Here is a 21,158-nt window from a genome sequence, read left to right as displayed (position 1 = left end):
CTGCTTTTAGCTTAACCTGTAGAAGGTATGAAAGCATTCATGAGGAATTCAACAAAGCAGAAAACAGTTTCTGTCCTGTTTGCTGCAAGACTAAAACATTAATGCCATCCACTTTTCCATCCTTCTTCGGTATTGTTGGATATGCGCCAAGAATACCACTGCAAAACAGAAAATTCTGATTCAGTGAAATGTTTGGATTGACCCAAACAAAGTCTCTAATCAGCTGAGGACAGATGCCCAATAAGCCTCCCCAGTGGGGGCAGCGGCCCCTCTTGTCATGTGTCTCCCGGGAGCAGATAATAAAGCCAAGACAAAGCAGCTTGGACGCTTTCTTCTCTGAGTCTGCAACCCCGCACTGAGCGGGCTGCCCTGTCCTGTTCTGGTTCAGAGCCAGTATCAGCTGTCTATTTCAGAGGGAGCAAGAGAAAAAATACCCAGCAATCCTCTAAAGCAGCTTAAAGGCTGAATCAGGGGACTGAAGCCTTTTCCATTTTCAGAGTTGCTTCTCTCTCCATCACGGCTAGATGAGCATCTGAGTGACGGCCAAAGCACAGTGGCTACATGCAAACTATCTCCTGCTGTACTGTACGCTCTCTGAGGCTCTTCAGGTCCAGGTTCCTGAAAAAAACATCTAGGAAATGTCTGAAGAGCAGCATTAGAACCAATAAAGATATGTAGGGAAAAAAGCCTCAATTCATTTTAACTCTTATAATCAGGAGGTTTGTCTGTGACTCAATAATAAATGCTGAGTGCTGATGTGTCACACAAAGTCTGGAAGCTCTGGGTTTTGGTGCACTTCTTTCCGCCCTTTGTTGACACGCAGGCTTTTGGAGGGAAATGAAGTGAAACAAAGTGGAGTGGAGAGCAGAGGTTTTAAGTGACTGTGTGACGTCAGACTGTCTGCTTGCAAATGTGTGGGCTTGTGTTTGTGTTGCAAGAATAAAATGGGAAAGCTGGATGCAAGGCTTGGATGCATCAGAGAGAAGAGAGGAGGTGAACAGAGAAGAGCAGACAAAAGAAAAGAAGAAAGAGAACAATGACAAGGAAAGAAGAAGCTAAAGTAAAGAACCAAGTGAAGTTCTAGTTGCACTATTATGACAACATGAAAGATATGAGAGAATTAAAAATAAAAAAACGTTATATTGGAAAGATGCAAATAATGCAGAGAACACACAATTACATTGAAAACATTCACAGAAAATGTATTACTATAAAAAAAAGAAAAGAAAATGGTTTGCAGAAAACATTTTAAATTATGAATAGTCCTGTCCTTCCTGGCTACCCTGACTGGAACAATATGTCTCTGCATGGTTTTATATTTCAAATATATTTTCCCTTTTTTGACCCAGAAGCTGACTAAAACATTCATTTTAAATGCTTTCTGCAGGGCTGATGTCTGATGTCTGGAGGCATTTCTTACCTTTCTGTTCTTTTCTCTATCTTAACGAGAGATATTCAGATGTTTGCTTCTTTTACTTATGGTAGATATAAGCATCCAAGCAGCCCTGTAAAAATAACAAGATTTTGTGACATCAAACACAAAACAAGACAAATGTTATTTTATAACTTTTTCACTTGTACAAAATATATTATTTAACAAAAAATAACCAAATATATTCCAGCTACATTCTGAGTATCTGCTATTGTCATTGCTGCTGAAACTAATTATTGTAAGGACAGTTTTCTGACATAATGGCTCAGTTTTCACTGTGACATGCACCATCAACAGGAAGAGTTTTCTGAGTGAAACAGAACTGTTTCATATGATTTTTTTTACTTTTAGTTTCACGCTAACTCAATTCCAGTTAAGTTGCAGAGGTATAAAATAACCAATGTTATATGAACTGTGAAATCCCTTTGAGAAGCAATAAAATGCCTCAGCATCACTTTGCCTTCTTAACATAGTAGCTTTGTACCTTGTCAAAATCTCTCAAACACCTTAGTAAACCACTTTTTCTTTCCTTAAACACATTAACTCTGAGGACAAAAAGTTTGCTTTCTGCCTAATACATTCCACCCATTAACAGGTATCACAATAAATGAAAAATCAGTGCTAACTGATCAGTAAATTATGGCTGATCTGTGTAGTTTGATGTGGAACATTTAAAAATGTGTTAGATCTCTGCCACCCACTAACCTGCATGTTTAAAATACTCTCCTGCTTCATGACGCCTGAATTCAAAATGCTGGATGATTAAGACACTTCATAACATTCTGAGGAGACGATTTATATCTTGTAGTCAGAGGTTTTCCAGCAGAGAGATGCTTGAAACATGCCTCCTTTAAACACACACATGCATGTTTGTCGCAAAATAATGCCTTTCATTTTCAGTTAGTTTACCTACAATCTCCAGCATAAATTAACAAAACAGTTTTTAAAAATCAATGAAATTAAGCAAATAAAATGAATGTGAATGATATCTGACTGACTTTTTTGTGTCATAACAAAACATTTCACGTAATATGTATGGAGCTGCAGATGGCACTATAAGTTCAATCGCCTAGTGACCTGCTTCTTTTAAAAGTTTTAATTCTGCTAATGCACATCTCTGCTTCACTGATCTCACACAGATCAGACTCGTCGCTCTCAAATATCAAAGACACATGTTCATATTCAGACTCTTCTTCACTCGAACATAAATGGGAGAGCCGAGGCTTTGACTGCAGAGAGAATTATCCCCGGTGATAAAGAGGCTTGACCAAGATTGAGAGGCCTCTGACACTCCCTGTGCTTATCTCTGCTGCGTTGCCACACCCATGAGAATTAAACCGCAAAGCATTTTAGTGGGGATTTTCTGAGGGCAGTTGATTAACTTTTTTTTTTTTACAGGTGAACGAGGACCGTAGACCTCACGCCCTGCTGACCAGAGGACCTTCTTCTTTGTGTGGCGGCAGCATCGAAATGGATTAATAAAAAGCAAATGATAGCTACACTGTTGTCAATTATAACCAACACGAAGCTCGTAAACTATGCTGCTGTTGTAGTCTTTTAAAAGCCTCGTGAAGGACATCTTTTTAGTGCACTTGTTCAGGCTTTTCATTGCTATATTTGGTCATCTGAAAAAGGTACAATGGATCAGGCTGCATTAAGGCTTCAAAGAGAAGGAGGAAATGAACCAGCAAGTACCTTCTTCACACACAAACATCACAAAAGCTGGAGGTTTTGCTATGAGGACTTTATTTTTCATTAGAGACTATCATCTAAAACAGAGAACAAGAGACTTGGAATTTGAAAGGAGGCTGATACCAAATAGCTGTTTTTCAAATAATTTTAAATTGCAGCATGCAGAGTAACTGACACAAATGTTAGCAAGCTGTCATTATTTACCTGTTTTTTTTCTTCTTGCTTTTCACACTTGCCAAACCTCACCTGGGTTGTCTGCAGCTCACCTCATATGGTTTACCTTGATGGGATGGGATTAGAGCTAAGCCCTGACCCAACAGATGTCATGGATCATTGTGGCTCATCTGAGTTTGGCATAGAAGCCATACTGTGGAACTACTGTAGCACATCAGAAAGGTTTACGCTGCTCAGCTAAATGGTTAAAAAGATGTTCATGCTTTAAAAGCAAGCCTATTAATTATAATTCCTTTTCATGGCAATCCAGGCTTTTGTTTATCTTGGAGGCTGGACTTTAAATGCTTCAAAGGGAAAAATCCTTTTTTATGTTCACAGATCTTTTCACAGATCTCAGTGAAAAGATCTGTGGCACTTTGTTGTACTTCAGTTACGACAAAAGCTCACCATGGAGAGTCGGAACAAGCTGGAACAGGAAGGCTTATGCAGTTAAGGGAAAAGAAAACATTTCCATGACTGTTGGTGCAGGGAAAATGCATTGCAAGTTTTTGTGATTATCAGCACAATCCCTTTATACCAGTGGTGGGGAAGTGATGATGATAATGATGTTTGCAGCTAGTCAGCCTCACCGTCAGTGTAGAGATTATGAACGCTTTTGTAATATAAAACATTTAGTTTAGAATCAAAAGTGAGGACATCACTGTGGCAGTTAAGGCTTGGACCAAATCATGTTCTGCAACAGAAAAATAATCTCAAACATGACAGAGAAGTTGCAACAGAATGGCTGAACAGGAGTGAATCCAGGGGTCATAGCGATCCAGTAAAGTTCCAGACCTCAACCTGACTGAAACTGTGTAATCAGACTTCAAAAAGCTGCAGAAACACTATATGAAGAAGAAAAAGTCACAAACTCTCCACAACAACGTGAGAGGATAACAAAGGCCAAAGTGAGGCAGCTACTTCAAGCTGTCGTAGCTAAATGTGGTGCTACAGTATATTGGGTTCCTCTTAATTTCATCAATCACATTAGGAAAAATAAAGTTTCCAATTCTGCACTGAGTCTTTGAAACTTGTTTTTTTTCCATGCAAAGCTAAGTGTTGACTGAAGCGTATCTAACGACAAATCAGTGCAAAAACCAGCAGCTTCAGGAGAGCAAAGCAGATTTTAAATCATGTCTGTATCATCTACTCTCACACACACTGCTACACACACCCTCCACATCCAGCAACGCATCACTAAGAGCTGCAGCACATTAGTTGCAATCAATACAAAGTATATAGTTTTTATAGGCTTTTAAGATGAGCTCAACTTTCCTTTTCATAGAGAGTTTTATTCCCATAGTGGTTTTATTTATAGCTCAGGTAGGTACACTTACTTTTTGTGAGGGTATAATTTTGCATGCAAAACCTATGCATGAGTGTGTATGCTGACTAAAAAGGACCTCAAAGTGCATAAATCATTAAATGTTAGTGCAAACTGTTGGCTTCAGATGAGAATAAAACCAACAAACTTGTGACTTTTCATAAATAAATCATTGTCAGTCAGCCTGATACCCTCTGCACTAACATCTGTGTGCAGATAGACATAGGTCTGTATGTCAAGGTTAAGTAAAGAGTCTTCACCTCCGTGAAGGCATGACTCATGGTTCCACACTGTGCAGTGAGTACGAGGGCACATAGTAGATGAGATAATCAATAATTCAACAAAGACTGACTTCCTCTGTCTCTGCTCTACACTCACCCTCTCACTGCTCTGTCTCCATGTTTCTGACTGTCTGAGTCTTCTCTTTTTTTCAACTTGGCTTTACAAACAGCTCTTATCTCTGATCTCATCGTTCAACCTGCATGTTATGTTTGGATTGCTGAATCACTTTATACAGGCTGGAATGTGAAGTAATTCCAATCTGAGTCCAGTTCATGTGATCTTTAGCTTTCAAAGGATTTCTCTCTCTGTAACACACCAAGTTTTTTAATGCTTAAATTAGTTATGCAGAGTGAGACAATCCATTTGCTGATTCCTATTTTAGGATGTTACAACTTAGTCTGGCCTTCGAGGTTTGATTGGTACATTTGAGGGATTTAAGAAACTGTATTTTGACAGCAGAGCTGAACTGGAAATGATCATTGCTGCTATGATTCCAGGCAGACGTTTAAGTGCACACATTACTTGCATGAATGTCAGTTTAACTTTGGACATTTCGTTACTTGTCTGAGCTATTTTATTTCCACAGTGAAATAATTATACAACCGCATCACTTCCAATGATGATTAAAACAAGAATTTGTTACAGGGGTTTGAAAATATAGTGAACTTTATCAAATACCTGGATGCTCATCTGATCAACCATTACTCAGGATAATGGAAAAGTCTTGGGGACTCAGTGAAGACCTAAGAGGGAGGGTTGTACAGCTACACAATATGGGAATTATTTACATGTGTCACCACCTTGGCAAAGTCTGGAAGTAGATTCAAAATCATCCAACTCAAAGGTAAGGAAATTGCTTTCTAGTTTTAATTCTACATGGAGTGAAAAGGGTGCAAACCAAGTAGGAGGCAACTGCTCAAAAATGGACTCCTTAATGTTTGCCTGAATCTTATAACTGATCACACGGACAAATCAAATGTCTTCTGTTGAGACACTTTCTGATTAGATTAAACTCACTGATTTGGTTACATGGACAAAGATATTTAGTTATGATGAGACTTTTAAAACGAAGAACAGTGTCGCATCATGGCTTTATTTTTTATTTATTTATTTATTTATTTTTACCAAGGTGGACAGTGTAATAATAGAGAAGGATTCCCTCTTAGATTTTTTACTGGAAACTTTGACATTTTGGGGGTTTTAAGAAGGACAAAGATGCTCCCCCCAAAAGCACTCACAAAGCCATTTGTGGACTGGATAAAGAAGAAAAACATCAACACTACTGAATGGCTTTCCAGAGGCTGAAACATTATTGAAAACCTGTGAATAATGCTTTGATGTATTTTTTTTCTGGCACAAAAATGAATCTTAAAACCCCCAATGCCATATGACTTTCTTGCACATTATCATCTGACCTGAATATATTTACACCTTAGTGTAATCTGTCAGACATGTCTTCATGTCTGACAGATTTGTTTCCATTACAAGTCTGAATCTTCTTGTGGATATTTTTTAATCAGCTGTAAAACCAACATGGTCAGACTGTAGATTTAGCAAACAGATGACAACTCCATAGTAAAAAGGCTTGTTATCTTTATCTTTGACAGAAAGCAACATTGGACTAAAGCGAGAGCAAAGGTTTTACTCCTTGGATTATCAAGAGTTGACAAGGCTTTTAAAAAGCCCTCTAATGGATTTATACAGAGGTAGTGAGCTTTGATGAAAGCACATTAATGTTTTTAGCACCATTTCCTGCCTAAAAACATTGATTCCATAGGAAGAAAAACGTGAACCATACATTTGACATTCTCCATTAAAAGATACATTAGTGCGTATTACACTAATAATCCAGGGATTTGCAGAAATGTGCTAATCTGGATTACAGTTTGAATCATTTTAGGGCATCAATCTTGAGACTGCAGATGCTTTTGTTCAGCTTTCACATGAATACTTTGCTCCTGGTGTTGTCACGGCATGTCTTCACTGAGCAATGAAATCCCATTTGGTCCCTGAGAAACACTTGAAAGTGCTGAAAATCAATTTCAATAGGTGATAAAAATGTGAGAAGAAAAAGGTGCATTGAGGAGGAAAGCATGCTTTTGTAACATGCATTGGGTTAAAAATACAGTTTAACATATAAAAAAAAACAACCATATACTTTTATGTTGACACAATGGGTTCCAGCACAGACTAGAAGAAGTGACATACTGTATGTGTTGGAATAGAGAAAAATCTTTGCCTGTATAAATTTTTCATAAAATGAATATACATTAATAATGAGATCACGGACATGTGAATTAATAGTTTCTTGGAAGAAAATTATTTGGGAAACAGCTGAAGACTTTCACATAGTGAAACTTGACTGTTTCAAGATTGCAGGAAAAATCCTTCTTTGTCCAATCTAAGGCGTGATTAAAACTCCAACGCCCATAGGCAAGACTTGAAGGCGTAAGTTTAGACAAGGTTCCAATCCAATCAGCCAGGACAGAAGGAAATCTGGTGAGCAAGGCTTATTAAGCTTTGAGTAGTCAGTTCTTTACATACTGCCAAAGGACCAAGCTACTTTTAAGCAAGAAGATGTGTTTCCAAATTCATAATAATCTGAAACTGAACTATTATATGTTGCTAAATCCTTCTTTCCATGACTCTTTACATGAGTATAATGACATTGTAAGCGGCTGTTTAGGAGATCTCAGGTGTGTTATTGTTTTTGAATGAATATATGAATTAAATCAATGTCCCAGAGTTGACAGGAGGTTGGGTTCTATGGTGGCACCAAGGTTGCTTTATAGCAAGAAGGTATCAGGTTTGCAGCCATTTTCTTACTGAGCACACTTGGGTTCTATCCAGGCACTCCAGGTACCTGTTACCGTTTTAAAACAAGACTGTCAAGTTATTTAGTCTCCATTAATTTTGTAAGTCCTGAGGTATGAACATGTGCTTGCAAGGTTGTTTCACCTGTGTGTCTCTGTGTTGTCCTGTAATTGTCTGGCAGTCTGTTCAGGATAAAGCTTGTACACTTTGAAATTGACCTCATGCCTTATTTGAGGTTTCCCTAAAAACTGCACAGTCTAACATTGGGTGAATTTGCTAGTATAACACTTCTGGAAGATAATAGAGAACAGTTTCAATGTTTTCCACTTGACTGATTGAGTTAAATGAATGACCTTATAACTTTTCTCAGTGGGATGGGCAGCAGCGACTGCTTCTCTATAAACGTTGGTGATGTCTTTCCAGACTGGCATTGTGTTGACACACTTTCGAAAAGGCTCAACCAGCTCACTGCCTAAATCCCTGATTTTAAGAAGATGGCCAATGCTTTAAGTGAATTTAGTCAAACAGAACTTGGGTGTGACATTAAGAGTCACATGTGAGAAAAGAGTTTACATGCTTACTTTTGTAAAACCAAAATGAAGCAAATTACTTCATTTTGTGTTAAGAGAACTCTTCTATCATATCACTGACAAGTAGAAAAGCAATTTTTAAATTTAAGTGTAAAACTTTTTTAAAAATGTAATTTTTTGAGTCAGTGTAAAAGTGTGACTAACATGTTATAGGGTTCCTGCTGCAGGGTTTCTGTATCTGTATAGGGTTTCTGTGCTCTGTGCACAGAAAATAAATTTAAAAAAAATCTTATTTTCCATTATGTGTTCACTCTGAAAACAGTCAGACCACCATTTGTTTAACTCATCCTACACATTGGTGTCTAACAAACCAGCTTATCTTCAATCTCATTACAGGAAAACAGACAAAGACTTCTGGCTTTATTCCTTTAACCTTTCTGAGTAAAGGCTATAGTAATTAGATCCCCATATTTACAGTCTGCAGGTCTTATCTTTTCCCACTGCACACTTCTTTCTCTTTTTAAATCAGCACTGTAATGTAAAAACTGGTTTTTACATTATATCGTAATGTGTGAGCAATGTGCATACAGTTTCAGTGAGCAAAGAGTTTTATGCTTCAAAGTGCAAGCAAAGATAAGAAATAAATCCCTTTGTCGCATCAGAAGTCATCCGAAGGTAACAGTGAGCTTCCTCACTCCATCTTGTAGCATCCCCTGCTCTTTAGTCCATTAGCTCTCCAGTGCTGTCACTGCATCATTAGGCCCCATCCGCTTCAATAATGCAAAATAAGCGAAGCAGGCAAACACCATAAAGCCTTCTTATCTGTCTTGCACCTCCTAGCACAGCAGGAGCCAACTTACTAACCACACATTATCCAGCTGATGGTGTGAGCAGCAGCTGGCATCATGCTGGCCTATAAAACCTGTATTAGTTGTGGCATCTCACAAAGTAATCACTGCAGACTAATTGTTAGTCACATGAAATGAGGGCTAATAGTGAATCTGTCAGTCTATGTGTAATTAGTGTATGATGTGTAATGTATAGGCATGTTAACATATGAAAATTGCTTGTTATGATTATTTTGTTTAAATTCATCATGGTCAGAGGTTGGTTGAATATCCAGCTATTGCATTCAAGTAAAAATGACTCAAGTAAGAGTAAAAAAAAAAAAGAGTTCTTGGAAAACGGCTACTTTAATCACAGAACAGTAGTTGTAGTCATAGTAGCGGTAGAAATATCATACTTATGAATTGGCTAATTTGATAACTTCCTTTTCTGAAAAAGATGCTGCAGACAAATTAAAATCTGCAAACTAAAGCACCCAGAATCCAGACTCTTGTGTTTTTATCCGAGAATAAGATACTGAAAATTGGTTTTAATTGTCTTGAAACGAAGCAACACATTTATGCCAAGTTTCTCACAGTCAAAGTTTTTAGGAAGCTTTCTCTCTGACCATCTGTTGTACTAATGGTTCAAACAAAATACAAACATATTGGTCTAGGTTTAGGTCAATTGCTTTGTAATATTTTCTACATGTCCTGCTAAGTAAAGGCTACAATGCTACTATAATGAGAAATCAGAGGGTAGATATAAGTTAAACATTAAACGGTAGGAGACTCATGTAGCTAAAGTTGTCTTTCTTAGCATTAGCTGTTTCTGTTTCTGTGCATACAGTAAAAACAAAGCATCTCTTCCTAGCGCAGTTATAAAGCACAAAATATCACCATTTAACACATGGTGATTTCTTTTGGTTGAAATCTATCTCTCTTTGTGAGCATCTTAATTCCAGACTGAGTTTTTAGTGTCACTGTTATCATGTATTATTTAATTGTTGATCTTTTTCTAAAACAGCAGCTTATTACTTACTAACAAATGTTTTATGTTAATCGCTAAAATTGAAAATCGTCCACTTTCTGAATTAGTTTACTGAAATACATAGATTTATATCAATAGACTGATGATATTTATTTTTTTAGATGCGGCTGTGTAGATTTATAATCTCGGTTACACATCAATTCAGCAACGACTCATCAAAAATAAAAATAAAAAATCTAATTGTTTAATTCGTCTTGGACAGTAGACGGTAATATGCAGGAATCCAGATGGTTGAAGATGGATGATGGCTTTCCACTTCACGCACAGAGCAGCCAATGACAGGACGCGGCTGAAGCAAATGCCTCTGGGATCAAACCAATGGGAGAGGAGCGTCCCTGTCTCCCCGACTGCCTTCTGAATGGCACTGTTTTGTGCGTACATGTGACCGCAGAAGGCGCTCGCTGGTATTTAAACGTCAACCACAGGGTGCTGAAGTGGACAGCTCCCCACGCAGATAAACAGCGCCGAACCGAGGCGCGATGGCTGCCTATGCTCCTCCTGGTGGGTTCCTCTCGGCTTCCTCTCCTCGTAACTCTGAATGAAAACACCAGTGACTCCCAGCCTGCGCGTTATTTCCGAACACTGACGGAGGGAGGGAGACATCGTGCAGTAAGGCGGATGCCGGGGCACCTGTAGCTGATTCTGGATCACCGGTTCAGAAAAATCGGGCTGTTTCACATCAGTTTCGTGTTGGTTCTGCAGGATACGGGCTCTGGTGCCGTTTTGGTCCCGTGACAAGGAAGAGCAAATGTCACCCAAAGCCTTTTAGGTGACGGAAGCATTAATTTCTAAGCCGCTCTGTGTGCCTGCTCGTACGCAGGGGGAGCATGGATAGAGATGAATTTCCTCTGGCTGGAGCGCTGTGTGGATTTGTAAAGCGGGCGGTGTGCTACCGTGGAAACTGAACTGAAGAGAGGGACAAAAGCACCGCAACTAACCTGGCCTTTTCCTCCAAAGATCCTTTGGTTTGTTGTTTTCCGTTTTGTTAAGGAGGATATTGCAATTTCCCCCTATCAGTGATGGGGAAAGAGGAGTGCAAAACAATGCTGGATGCTTTGAACAAAGTCACAGCCTGCTACAGGCACCTGGTCATCGCTCTAGGAAGCACATCGGATTCCCAGAACCTGCGAGAGGAGCTAAAGAAGACCCGGAAAAAGGCCCAGGAGCTGGCCGTGGCCAACAGGACTAAACTGACCACCCTGCTCAAAGATAAGACCATCAGCAAGGAGGACCGCGCCGAGTATGAGCGCCTCTGGGTGCTGTTCTCCAGCAGCATGGAGCTCCTGGAGGTGGACATGAAGAGATCCTTGGAGATAGGGCAGGACTTCCCCCTCAAGGTGCCCACCAGGCACCTGATCCAGACGGGCATGACCGGCAGCACTAATGCGGTGGCCGCCCGGGCCATGAGCGTCCAGAACATGAAGTACGAGGCCGACAGCAACATCGACACGGTGGACCTCAGGGACCTGCAGACCGAGATCACGCAGGTGAGCCAGATGATGGAGGAGATGGAGATGAAGGTGCAGGTGGCACCGTGGGCCGTGGTGGCAAAACAAGAAGCGGGCGCCGAGCTCAAGTCCAACATGAGCGTTGGGAACTCTTCCGTGGGTGTCATCTCCATCTGTGAAGAGGAGCCCAAAGACGATGAAGGTGGAGGCGGCAGGGAGGGGGGTTCTGGGTCGGTCGGCGCCGTGGTGGTGTTCTTTGTCATCGTGGCAGTGGCTCTGGTTCTAGGATATTTAGTTGTCAATATGTAGTAACTGTCTGACCGACAGCAGGCCCTAAAGGACACCTCCTCGGCTTTCCACAGGAGATATCCGTGTGAAAGGGCAAGAGCTCTACAAGACAGAGGGGGGTCTTGAAGCGGTGAAAAGACAAATGTTCCTACCCAAAGTTATAAATCTTTCTTGGATTTTTGAATGTATTTGGTGGATCTGAAGAGTTGCACTTGATAAAACATAGGCTACTAAAATATTATAGACAGTGTGAGCCTGGGAGAGAATAGCCATCAGTCCTTAAAGGCATTTGGAGGGGGCAATAGGTCATGTATTTTTGGAAGAGAGGAAAAAAAAGTCATAAAATTACGTGACAGTGTCTGGCCATCAGAGGGATATACACAACACGTAATCCAAGTGGATTAGTGGAAAAGCTCAAGCGTAAATGTAGCCAATGGTTAAGTATCCCTGTTGATGTCCATCTGACTGATTTAAAGTCTCGATTTCACTCCAGAACAGTCAGGTGTGTTCACACAAGCAGGTTGAAACATCTCGTCTTAAAATTAGGTCCATGCCTTCGGAAGCTAGAGCCAGCAGTTAATCCCTACATATCACTTTGGTAGGGGTTGCACAAATCTGCACTGCTCCACCGTCCTGACAGCACAGTTTTAATGCACCATAATAATCTCTACAATTGCACTGCAATAGGCCTGCATCTTACTGAACTCAACTGCATCCAATTTCAGAGGCTTCATGAGAAACAGGACAAGATGTGAACAGTCGTTTCTTATTGCACCTTTTTCACTGCAAAGCCTGTTCTTTGTTTCTATACAGGGTTTTCTTGCAGTTTTGAATGTAAAAACATTGCAACTTGTGAATCGAATATTTGTACATACAATCTATACAGCTGTTTCAGGTCATGTAAATACAATCTAGTATATTTATTATAATAAAATTTTAAAACACTCTTGAAGATGTGAATTCCGTTTCAAGAAAGCTCTGCTGGTGGTGCACAAACGATCTCTGTATGCCATCCGACGTTACACAGCTGCCTTTGAGAAAAATCTCACCACCATTCGTTGTGATAAATGTCAGGTCTAGATCACTACAAAGATGGAGATACATACCCGTAATGCACTTAGAGATATTTCAAGCAGGGATTAGTCTCAGATTTAACAACCTTAGTGTTAAATTATCGTGAAAGGAGAGTGACACAGATGCTACTTTAGCTCCTTAATAGTTTTAAATCTAAGAGTCTTTAGAGGTATTTCTGGACTGGCACCAGGGTGAGACTAGTAGTGATGGGATAATGGTCCCGGGTCACAATGAACTTAGTGAGCTGAAGAAAAATAGTTGTGAACTAGACACTTAACTTTCTAATCTACAAACGTGGATTAAACCTTTCGCCGAATGTCTGAATTTCAAACAAAATCTATGTAGATGCATTCGATGCACTCAGAAAACAAAATAAGTAAAAGACTGAAGTATTGTGCTAACGAGTATCATATTATCTGCTCTCTTTGTTATAAAGCTTTAGCAACAAATTTAGTTTCATTTAGTTTTTCGGCATATTGAAAGAATTTTTGATCAGTAATAAACTGTATGTGAAGATACAAAACAAGTGTACTATTGAAGGTTAAAGAAATATTGATTTTAATGTGTTGGGTCCAGAATGTTGAAATATTGAGTTGAAAACTAATGCTCAGAGAAGAACAATTTTATGACAGCAAAACTATTGTCATTCTTTACCATTAGTACCGGTAGGTTATATTTATTCTATATTAAATTTAGAATTTTCCAAAGATTTTTTCGTAATGATTTTAAAAAGTATGAAGGATTGAAAAGCCAAAACAGAGGAAAGCTGGGATTAATGAGTTGAGTGGCACTTTTTGTTGGATAGTATCTATGCAAACCAGTAATCCTTATTCACGGACATAATTTACACAATAATCTATCTATCTATCTATCTATGCCCATATAAGGAGCTGTTTTAAAAATCAAGATCCTCACTGTTCATTATAAATGTCTGTTTTAGTTCACTTTCAGTCAAAAATCAAAATGTCATACTATGAAAAAATCACATTTGCAGGAAGTAGTAAAATGTGTTTTACTACAAACCAATTTTAGTATTTTCTGTCCTTTTGTATGAAAATGTCTCACATACATTTTCTGCATTAAAACTGAAACATCTGGACCTTGGATATTTGATCCAAGGTCCTTTGGTTGCCAAACTCCTTTCTATCAATGACAATTTTTGGTAAAAAAAAAAAAAAAAAATGCAGCTGAAGATATTTACAATAAAACATAATTCAAAAATAAATGACATTTTTAGTTGCCTTTCTCAAGATAAGTACTGAAATATTGGCTGATAAATTTGGATCTACTGAAAACACGATGCTTTTATTAAAAGCTAAGAATTAGCAACAGATCTCTTGTCAGTACATATAAATTAAAAAAAAGATCTTTGTCAATCAGATCTTCCCTAAAGATGGGGAGTGTTCAAGGTTTCCTATTTGGCATGTTGTAAAGCCTGTTCAATTTCTTCTGCCTGAAAAGGGTAAAGGGTAAAAGATAAATTACATTTTCATTTTTATTTTTCTCTGATGTGTTCGCCATCCAGTTTGCGAGTCGTCTTTGATTACTGTTTAGAAACATTGAAAAGAGCAACACATGAAATATGCTGACTGAATTTCTTGTAAGGACCTTGGTGGATAAAAATCAATGGCTGCTGAGTTCACATCTGAGTCACAACGAGTTTTCAAACGTCTCATTTATTGTTGTAGTTATTTCACAAGTTCTCCAGCAGTGACTCATGGACCTCTATGTTCTGTGCTCTAAATCCATGACAGACTTTTTGCCATCCTTGGATCCAAAAATATAAAAAGCAATAAATTAAACGTGGTGGAAAGGAGGAGGTTTTATATAGTTGAAGAGACAATGATTCCTCATCCCCAATAATATGTCTTAAAAAAAGAGAGTAAAATGAATGCAGCAACAACATCAATAACAAAGTTTTTCAGGTGAGTATGTTTATATTTTTGTATCAGTCTAAAGATATTTTATTATTAGAACTTCTGCATGATCCAATTCATGTCACCTGAACTCATACACCAAGCTAGTTCAGAAAAAGAGGTAATATCCACTCTGTGGGCAGAGACAGACCAAAGCATCATCACTTTATCTGGACTTGGATGCAAGGTTTCCAAAGCTGTGAGTTTCCATAGAAACCCTCAACAGACTGCAAACAGCACAGAAGGTTGAGCGGTGTTATTTCGACTCGCCTCCCCCTCTCCCCCCTTTCTTCACTGCTGCTCAACACACACACATGCACACCCCCACACACATGCACACAGCACTCTGAAGCAGAAGGAGAAGATGTGAGAAGAGGAGAAGGCAGCACCAGCAAGATGACAGAATCTCAAGATCTTGTGTCTCGCTGTAATAAAATATGCCAAAAATCTAACGTGGCAGGATGGAGTATGTATCAGGTTTGTGGTTCAAAGTGTTTCAGTCAAGTCAGTCACTTCATAGTCTTCATTTAGGTATCCAGGCAACACTGCGATACCTAAATGTTTCATTTAAAATCTAAATCAAATAGAGAATCGCTGACATGACAATAACTTATGAACACATCTCTAGTTAACCACAAAGCTTTTGAACCATCTTTGTTTGCTCAACTTTCTTTATATCTTTCAAATTATCTAGATATACATTTCATCTTAGAGTATGTCAAGAGCTTTTCTATGTACTTTGATTGCTTTTTTAGCTTTGCTTCAGCCTAGCAACTCCTTTCATAGTTTGTGTCTGTCTGTTATCCTTTCTTACACTTAATCAACATTTAGATTTAGATTTTTTATCTCCAGACACTCAATGCCCTCAGATCCACTTCAGCTGCCTTGCTCGATTTTATCATTCAGACAAAATTAACAGTTGTCTCAGTCAACATAAAGTAAAACAAACAGGCTTTCTCAAACTCAAAACAACACGCCCTGTGGTTCTGTTTATATGAAAGCCATCTGAAGCATGTGGCAATCTGAAACAAGACAAAGCAAGAGATCTTGAGGGCCAAACAGCCTGATAGCCCAGAGGTCATCCAGAGGTTTGTTAGCTTTTTCTATCACCATCTCTTTTGTTGGCAGCCCGAAGAATGGAGCTAGAAACAGTTTTAGTTATCACTGGGGGCTGCAACTAATGATTATTTTAGTAATTGATTATTCAGACGATTAATCAATTAATCCTAAAAAAATTGGTTCATTCAGTAGATTTTTCATTTAACCATTCAAGCAATATTAGAAATACAATAAAAGATGCAAATAAACAAATAATTCATCTTCTTTTTCAAATAAAAACATAAACATTTTATTGCTTAAAATGCAATAACGTAGCATTCCATTAGAGCACGCTTGATCATGTGTAGCAAAAGACGCAGCTGCTGCTAAAAAGTACTTCTAACATGTTAAGTCTGCTTGATTTAACACCAATACAGTGTAGGGCTGATCTGATGATTATTTTTTGGACTAAACAATTGATATTTGTATAGCAAAAGGTGCTTAATAAGAGATTTCTTTTCTTTTTTTTCTTACTGAATTTTAACCAGTCGAAACTAAAGAGAATGCCAAGACAGACATTTATTTATTGTTCTTTATTTTGAAGTCAAGACAAAAAAATTTTTTCCTGGCAATGACTTCACTGAAGAAAACACACAAAAACATGAATTTTGTTCCAAAAAATAAAACCTACCTTTTATCAGACTACTTCACTAGAACTGCTTTAGTCAGAGCAACTGTGCTGCTATACAGTACATAATTGTGCTTATTCACATTTTTGTTTAAAATTAAACCCAGCTCCTGTATTAATTTAAGTAATTAGTAGCCATTTTATACAAAATAAATATAAATGCAAGTTATCCAAATTACAGTTAGTTTTTTTCTTTTCAATATGAGAGATTTAACATAACACAGACACCAACAGAACTTGATGCAGTTATTAGTGATCAGAATTCAGCAGCAGACATACTGCCAGTAAATTTCATGTCAACGTCTTTTTGTAATTGTGCGCAAAAAAATGAATAAAAAGATGTTTCAGTGTAGATCAAAGTTGACTTTCTGGATTATGCGACAAGGCTGGCACCATAACAGGGAGCAGGTGGTTATACTTGGGTCTGACAGTGACCTGTAGGGTTGTAGTGTAAGGGTCTGACATCACCATACGGTGCAAATCAGAATCATCTGTTGGATCCTCCAACTGAGAGTCTTTGTGGTCATCCTCGGTCGGCTTTGAAGGGTCTGCTGGATACAGCTTGTCCCCTAGAAAGAAAATGGAACAAATGTGAAAAGTTAATATTTTGTTGAAATTAATTTACAGGCAGCATAAATTTAATTATTATTGACTAGGTGATTGGTGAAATGTATTGCATCAAACAAGAATTTCCTGCATGCAGATTTCAGAAAGGGATTATGCTGAGTCAGTTAAGTATTAACTGTAACATCTGTAATTCCCATTCAATTGATTAAGACCCAAGAATGCGACTCAAATCTGAATAAAATTTGATCTGCAAAAAAGTTACATTTTTATCATTCATTTCAGGTAGTATATAGATACTATATAGTATATAGATTCCTTATAAATAGACCATGACTTTCTAATATTTAATGTTTGTGAGAAATTCTGATGTGAGAAACATTTTCATTACCTGTAAGCCATAATCATTAAAATTAGAGGAAATAAATATTCCACTGTCTGTAATAAATCTGTATAGTACAGTTTCACATAAAACAGTAAAACTTTTTCATGACATTCAAATTCTTCAAGAAGTACCTGTGTGCACTAATCTAACTTGGAGGTTGTAGGACTTCCATATACTTGTTCACACTCCCCCCAAACTAAAAGCTACAATTCAAAGAGCAACAGAAGAGACAATATATCAGGTTGTGCTAAACTACTTTCCAAAAATACACCAGCAGACAGATGGGTAGCAAGTTCCCTCCGGCCAATAAAACCTATTTTCAGAGCTCATTACTCCAAATGCATCAGCGTTAATTTGACACACTTAGTTTTTCTTTGGAAATGAAGAGCACAGACAGGCGCACAAAGTCCAACGGCTGTTGGGGAAGCGATTTGATGCTCGACTCAAAGTAGAATTAAAGGTTGCAGGTACTTAACTAATGTAAGTCAGATATTTAACTAATGACTTGTACGCAGTTAAGAGGCTGAGATGCCAGAAGTACTGGAGATAAGGCTGAAAGTTAACAAAAAGTCTTTTACCACTTGCACAAAAAGGTGTGAAAAGACAACTAAGGAAAAAGCATTAGCCTAGTGTCTTCTAAATATAATTTAGGGGTTTAGATCAACAGGTGATACTGTGGTGTCTGCAATCATCACCTGTATACAAGTATGGTTTCTAAAAGGGATGATGCAATAGTCATAATGCTGTATTCAAAGGTTCCAGCCCAACAAACCAAACTGAGATCATGGCGGCTGTTTATCCTGTAAGTATCAGTCAGGCCGGCCATTAGAAGAGACATGGCCGATAATAAGCACCTGGGAGCAGAGAAATGTGTTGCTGATCTTGAAGGACGATAACAGGCATCCACCGATCGCAGCCTTGTGTTGCCCGCTGGTGGGCGAAGCTGTGGAGGTCATTCAGTAGCGGGAAGCGGCATATCCGGCTGAGCTCGTAGAACTGTGGAGGAGCAATCCAAAGTCGCCGGGCCTGGTAGCTCTGCAGGATCTCTGAGGGTGTGGACCACTGAAACACACAACAGGTAGAGTTGATTCTTTTTTTTTTGTAGCTTGAGACAACAAAATAAACCACAATGTCAGATGTGAAATTAAAATACTGATGTTTAGTTGGTTTATGTTTTTAAAGCCATTTATTTTTAACCTTTGGTTACTGTGAGAAGAAGACTCATAGTTAGGTGTTTTACACATCAGTGAGGTGTTTAAAAAAAGCTGCAAGACACTTCTGGAATCAATATGTTCTATTAAAGTTAGTCAGCTGTTTATACATGGAGCTAAACATTAGTGCATATCAGAAACCTGAATGTATGCAGCTTGTTGTACAACAAAGTTGTCCTGTTTGATCATTTCAATCAGTCAAATTCTGTCTTTCGTGAATCACGACGAATTTTAAAATGTTGGCAGCCTTTTGGAAATCTCAGTTAAGTTCACCGATAACTTGTTCTACAGGGAATACACAATAATTCTAACCAAACACATAAATATAGAACAGTGACAAACTTAAAAAAAATAAAAAAAATCAGTAACTATTTTATCTTTGTTCTAAACTAGCTGTAAAATTCTGTACCACCATTGAGCTGTGTAATGCTGACTGCTCTCTCTTTCACACACAGTGTGACATCACCCCTGGTTCTAATAATAATAATAATAAGTTCTTGTCATTTCTTCTGTATAATTATCTACCTTAATCCTGGTGGTGATGCTAGAAGATCATGTTCTGTTGTGGTAAGACAGCTGTAGCATATTGACTTGTTTTGGTATATAGTGAGCATAGTGTGCCGTCTTTTTAAAATGGTTAGCAGTTCAAACATTAGTAGTTCTGCTTAATTTCCTTTCCTTGTCTTATGAAGGTCATGCATGATATTCTTTCAAATTCTGCAAATGTCCAATATTGTCCGTCAGATGAACGTTTTACTGAATGTCCTGCTGGTGTGGTCTTGTTACTTGTACATTTTAGCCCAGCCAAGATAAAAAATTTAATTATACAATTAGGGAACCCCTATGAAAAAACTTTGACTGTTATTTATGAAATGATTCAAGATAGTATTGACATGACAAGGGAGGATTTTATTACAACGAAGGCCACGTCAAAATTTACTGAATCCAATGTCGAACCTTGAAGAATCTTTTTTGATATTTAAACATGGCCTCTTTTACAGACCTGTATTCAACCCAGTACAGTTTTTCCAAAACATGGCTCTTTATGTGCTGGGTTTCTACAGGTACACACTTTCTTTTCTGACCACCATCTCAGTGGAGTTGACAAGAAACACAAACAAGCTGGTCAAGTCTTCAAGCCATTCCCTTCAATATTTGAAAGATGAAGAGAACAATATGACGATATCCGTTTAAGACTGGTAATTTCACAACATATTTTCAGTAATTTATAGTGAGACAACTCTGTAATTTTAGGGCATTTTAGAAAAATTATGACTGTTAAATGTTTATTTTTTTCCATAATATACAAGACAATTTTTGCCAATGTTTATTTAAACAGAAATCAGAATCAGGGGGGCTGTAAAATAAATATTGGTATTCGGAAATTGGTTATAAAATCGTTGATCGGTGCATATAGGATACGTTTTCAAAACCCAACTTGCTTATATTTCAAAAATTACCTGAAAGCGCTCAATTTCCTTCTCATCCTGCAGCGTGCTGGGCATCTCCTGCAAACAGCACACGAAGAAAGCGGTGTCAAACCTCGTCCTCCCATATTTGGCGGTGGGGGTCAGCCAGTTCGCCCACTCATGTAAAGCCCAGATGTTGGGCAAAATCTCCAACTCCTGGCACATCCTCATGAAGTTGGAGGGGTTCTTGTTCACCAATGCCCTCCACCTTGAGAGTTCATCACAACACAGTTTATGTTCTATGTGATGTTGACTAAACCGTGTGTCCTGAAGGCTTCTTAAAATGCGTTTCTCTTCCTTTTTAGGCACAACCAGCAACACTCCCGATTCCTCAAACGTCTCTCTAACGGCACAAATCCTCAGGGCGACTTCTCCCGGGATGGGAGAGCCGAGTTTTAATCGGTTCGTTGCAAAGATCGGGGGTCTGTTCTCCACGGGCTGCTTAACGCTCCTTAAACCAAAACTAGGGGAATTGAGAAAAGATTTAAAGACGTCTAACCAATCACTCGAAAAGTCTGAGGAGTCCACCATACCGCCGGGAAACACATACGCGTTGGGCATAAATGTGCTTTTAGCGCTTCGTTTGAGCAACAGGACGTCGTAATCAAACTGGGAGCTGTGCGGCAGCTGTGTCGCTGCGCCGTTGCAGTCCAGCGGAGTTCTTGACGACAAACTGTCCGCACCGAGCCTGCGCCCTGCGGTAAGGATTAGGGTGGACGCCTCTTTCCACTGCTTCAGAGCGGTGTTCATCTTCGAGCTACCAGAACACTTAATAGACTTTCAATTTCTGAAAGTTTCAAACCCTGTTCACCCTTCTCTCGGTCACATCCTTTATATTACATGCGACGGAAATGACGTAATTAAAGGGTTCTGTTGAGCGCACTATCGCCACCTATGGGCCGGAGGCCTTATAGA

General features: G+C 38.6%; 2 protein-coding genes across 2 annotated transcripts; one reads left to right on the top strand and one right to left on the bottom strand.

The window, feature by feature from the left end:
* The first annotated feature begins 10,427 nt into the window (after window positions 1–10,427).
* On the top strand, window positions 10,428–12,850 carry LOC114142523 (regulator of G-protein signaling 9-binding protein). The gene has a single exon (XM_028013842.1). It carries the CDS (start codon window positions 11,182–11,184, stop codon window positions 11,917–11,919), a length of 738 nt encoding a protein of 245 aa, XP_027869643.1. The 5' UTR covers window positions 10,428–11,181; the 3' UTR covers window positions 11,920–12,850.
* Window positions 12,851–16,708: 3,858 nt separating this feature from the next.
* On the bottom strand, window positions 16,709–21,103 carry nudt19 (nudix (nucleoside diphosphate linked moiety X)-type motif 19). Its single transcript, XM_028016075.1, has 3 exons — window positions 20,235–21,103; window positions 18,418–18,625; window positions 16,709–17,183 (listed from the first exon to the last, which is right to left on the bottom strand). Exons 1-3 carry the CDS (start codon window positions 20,991–20,993, stop codon window positions 16,969–16,971), a joined length of 1,182 nt encoding a protein of 393 aa, XP_027871876.1. The 5' UTR covers window positions 20,994–21,103; the 3' UTR covers window positions 16,709–16,968.
* Window positions 21,104–21,158: the final 55 nt, after the last annotated feature.

Source organism: Xiphophorus couchianus, chromosome 4 (assembly GCF_001444195.1).
Source record: "Xiphophorus couchianus chromosome 4, X_couchianus-1.0, whole genome shotgun sequence".
NCBI lineage: Eukaryota > Metazoa > Chordata > Actinopteri > Cyprinodontiformes > Poeciliidae > Xiphophorus > Xiphophorus couchianus.
This window is presented reverse-complemented; position numbering and strand designations above follow the sequence as displayed.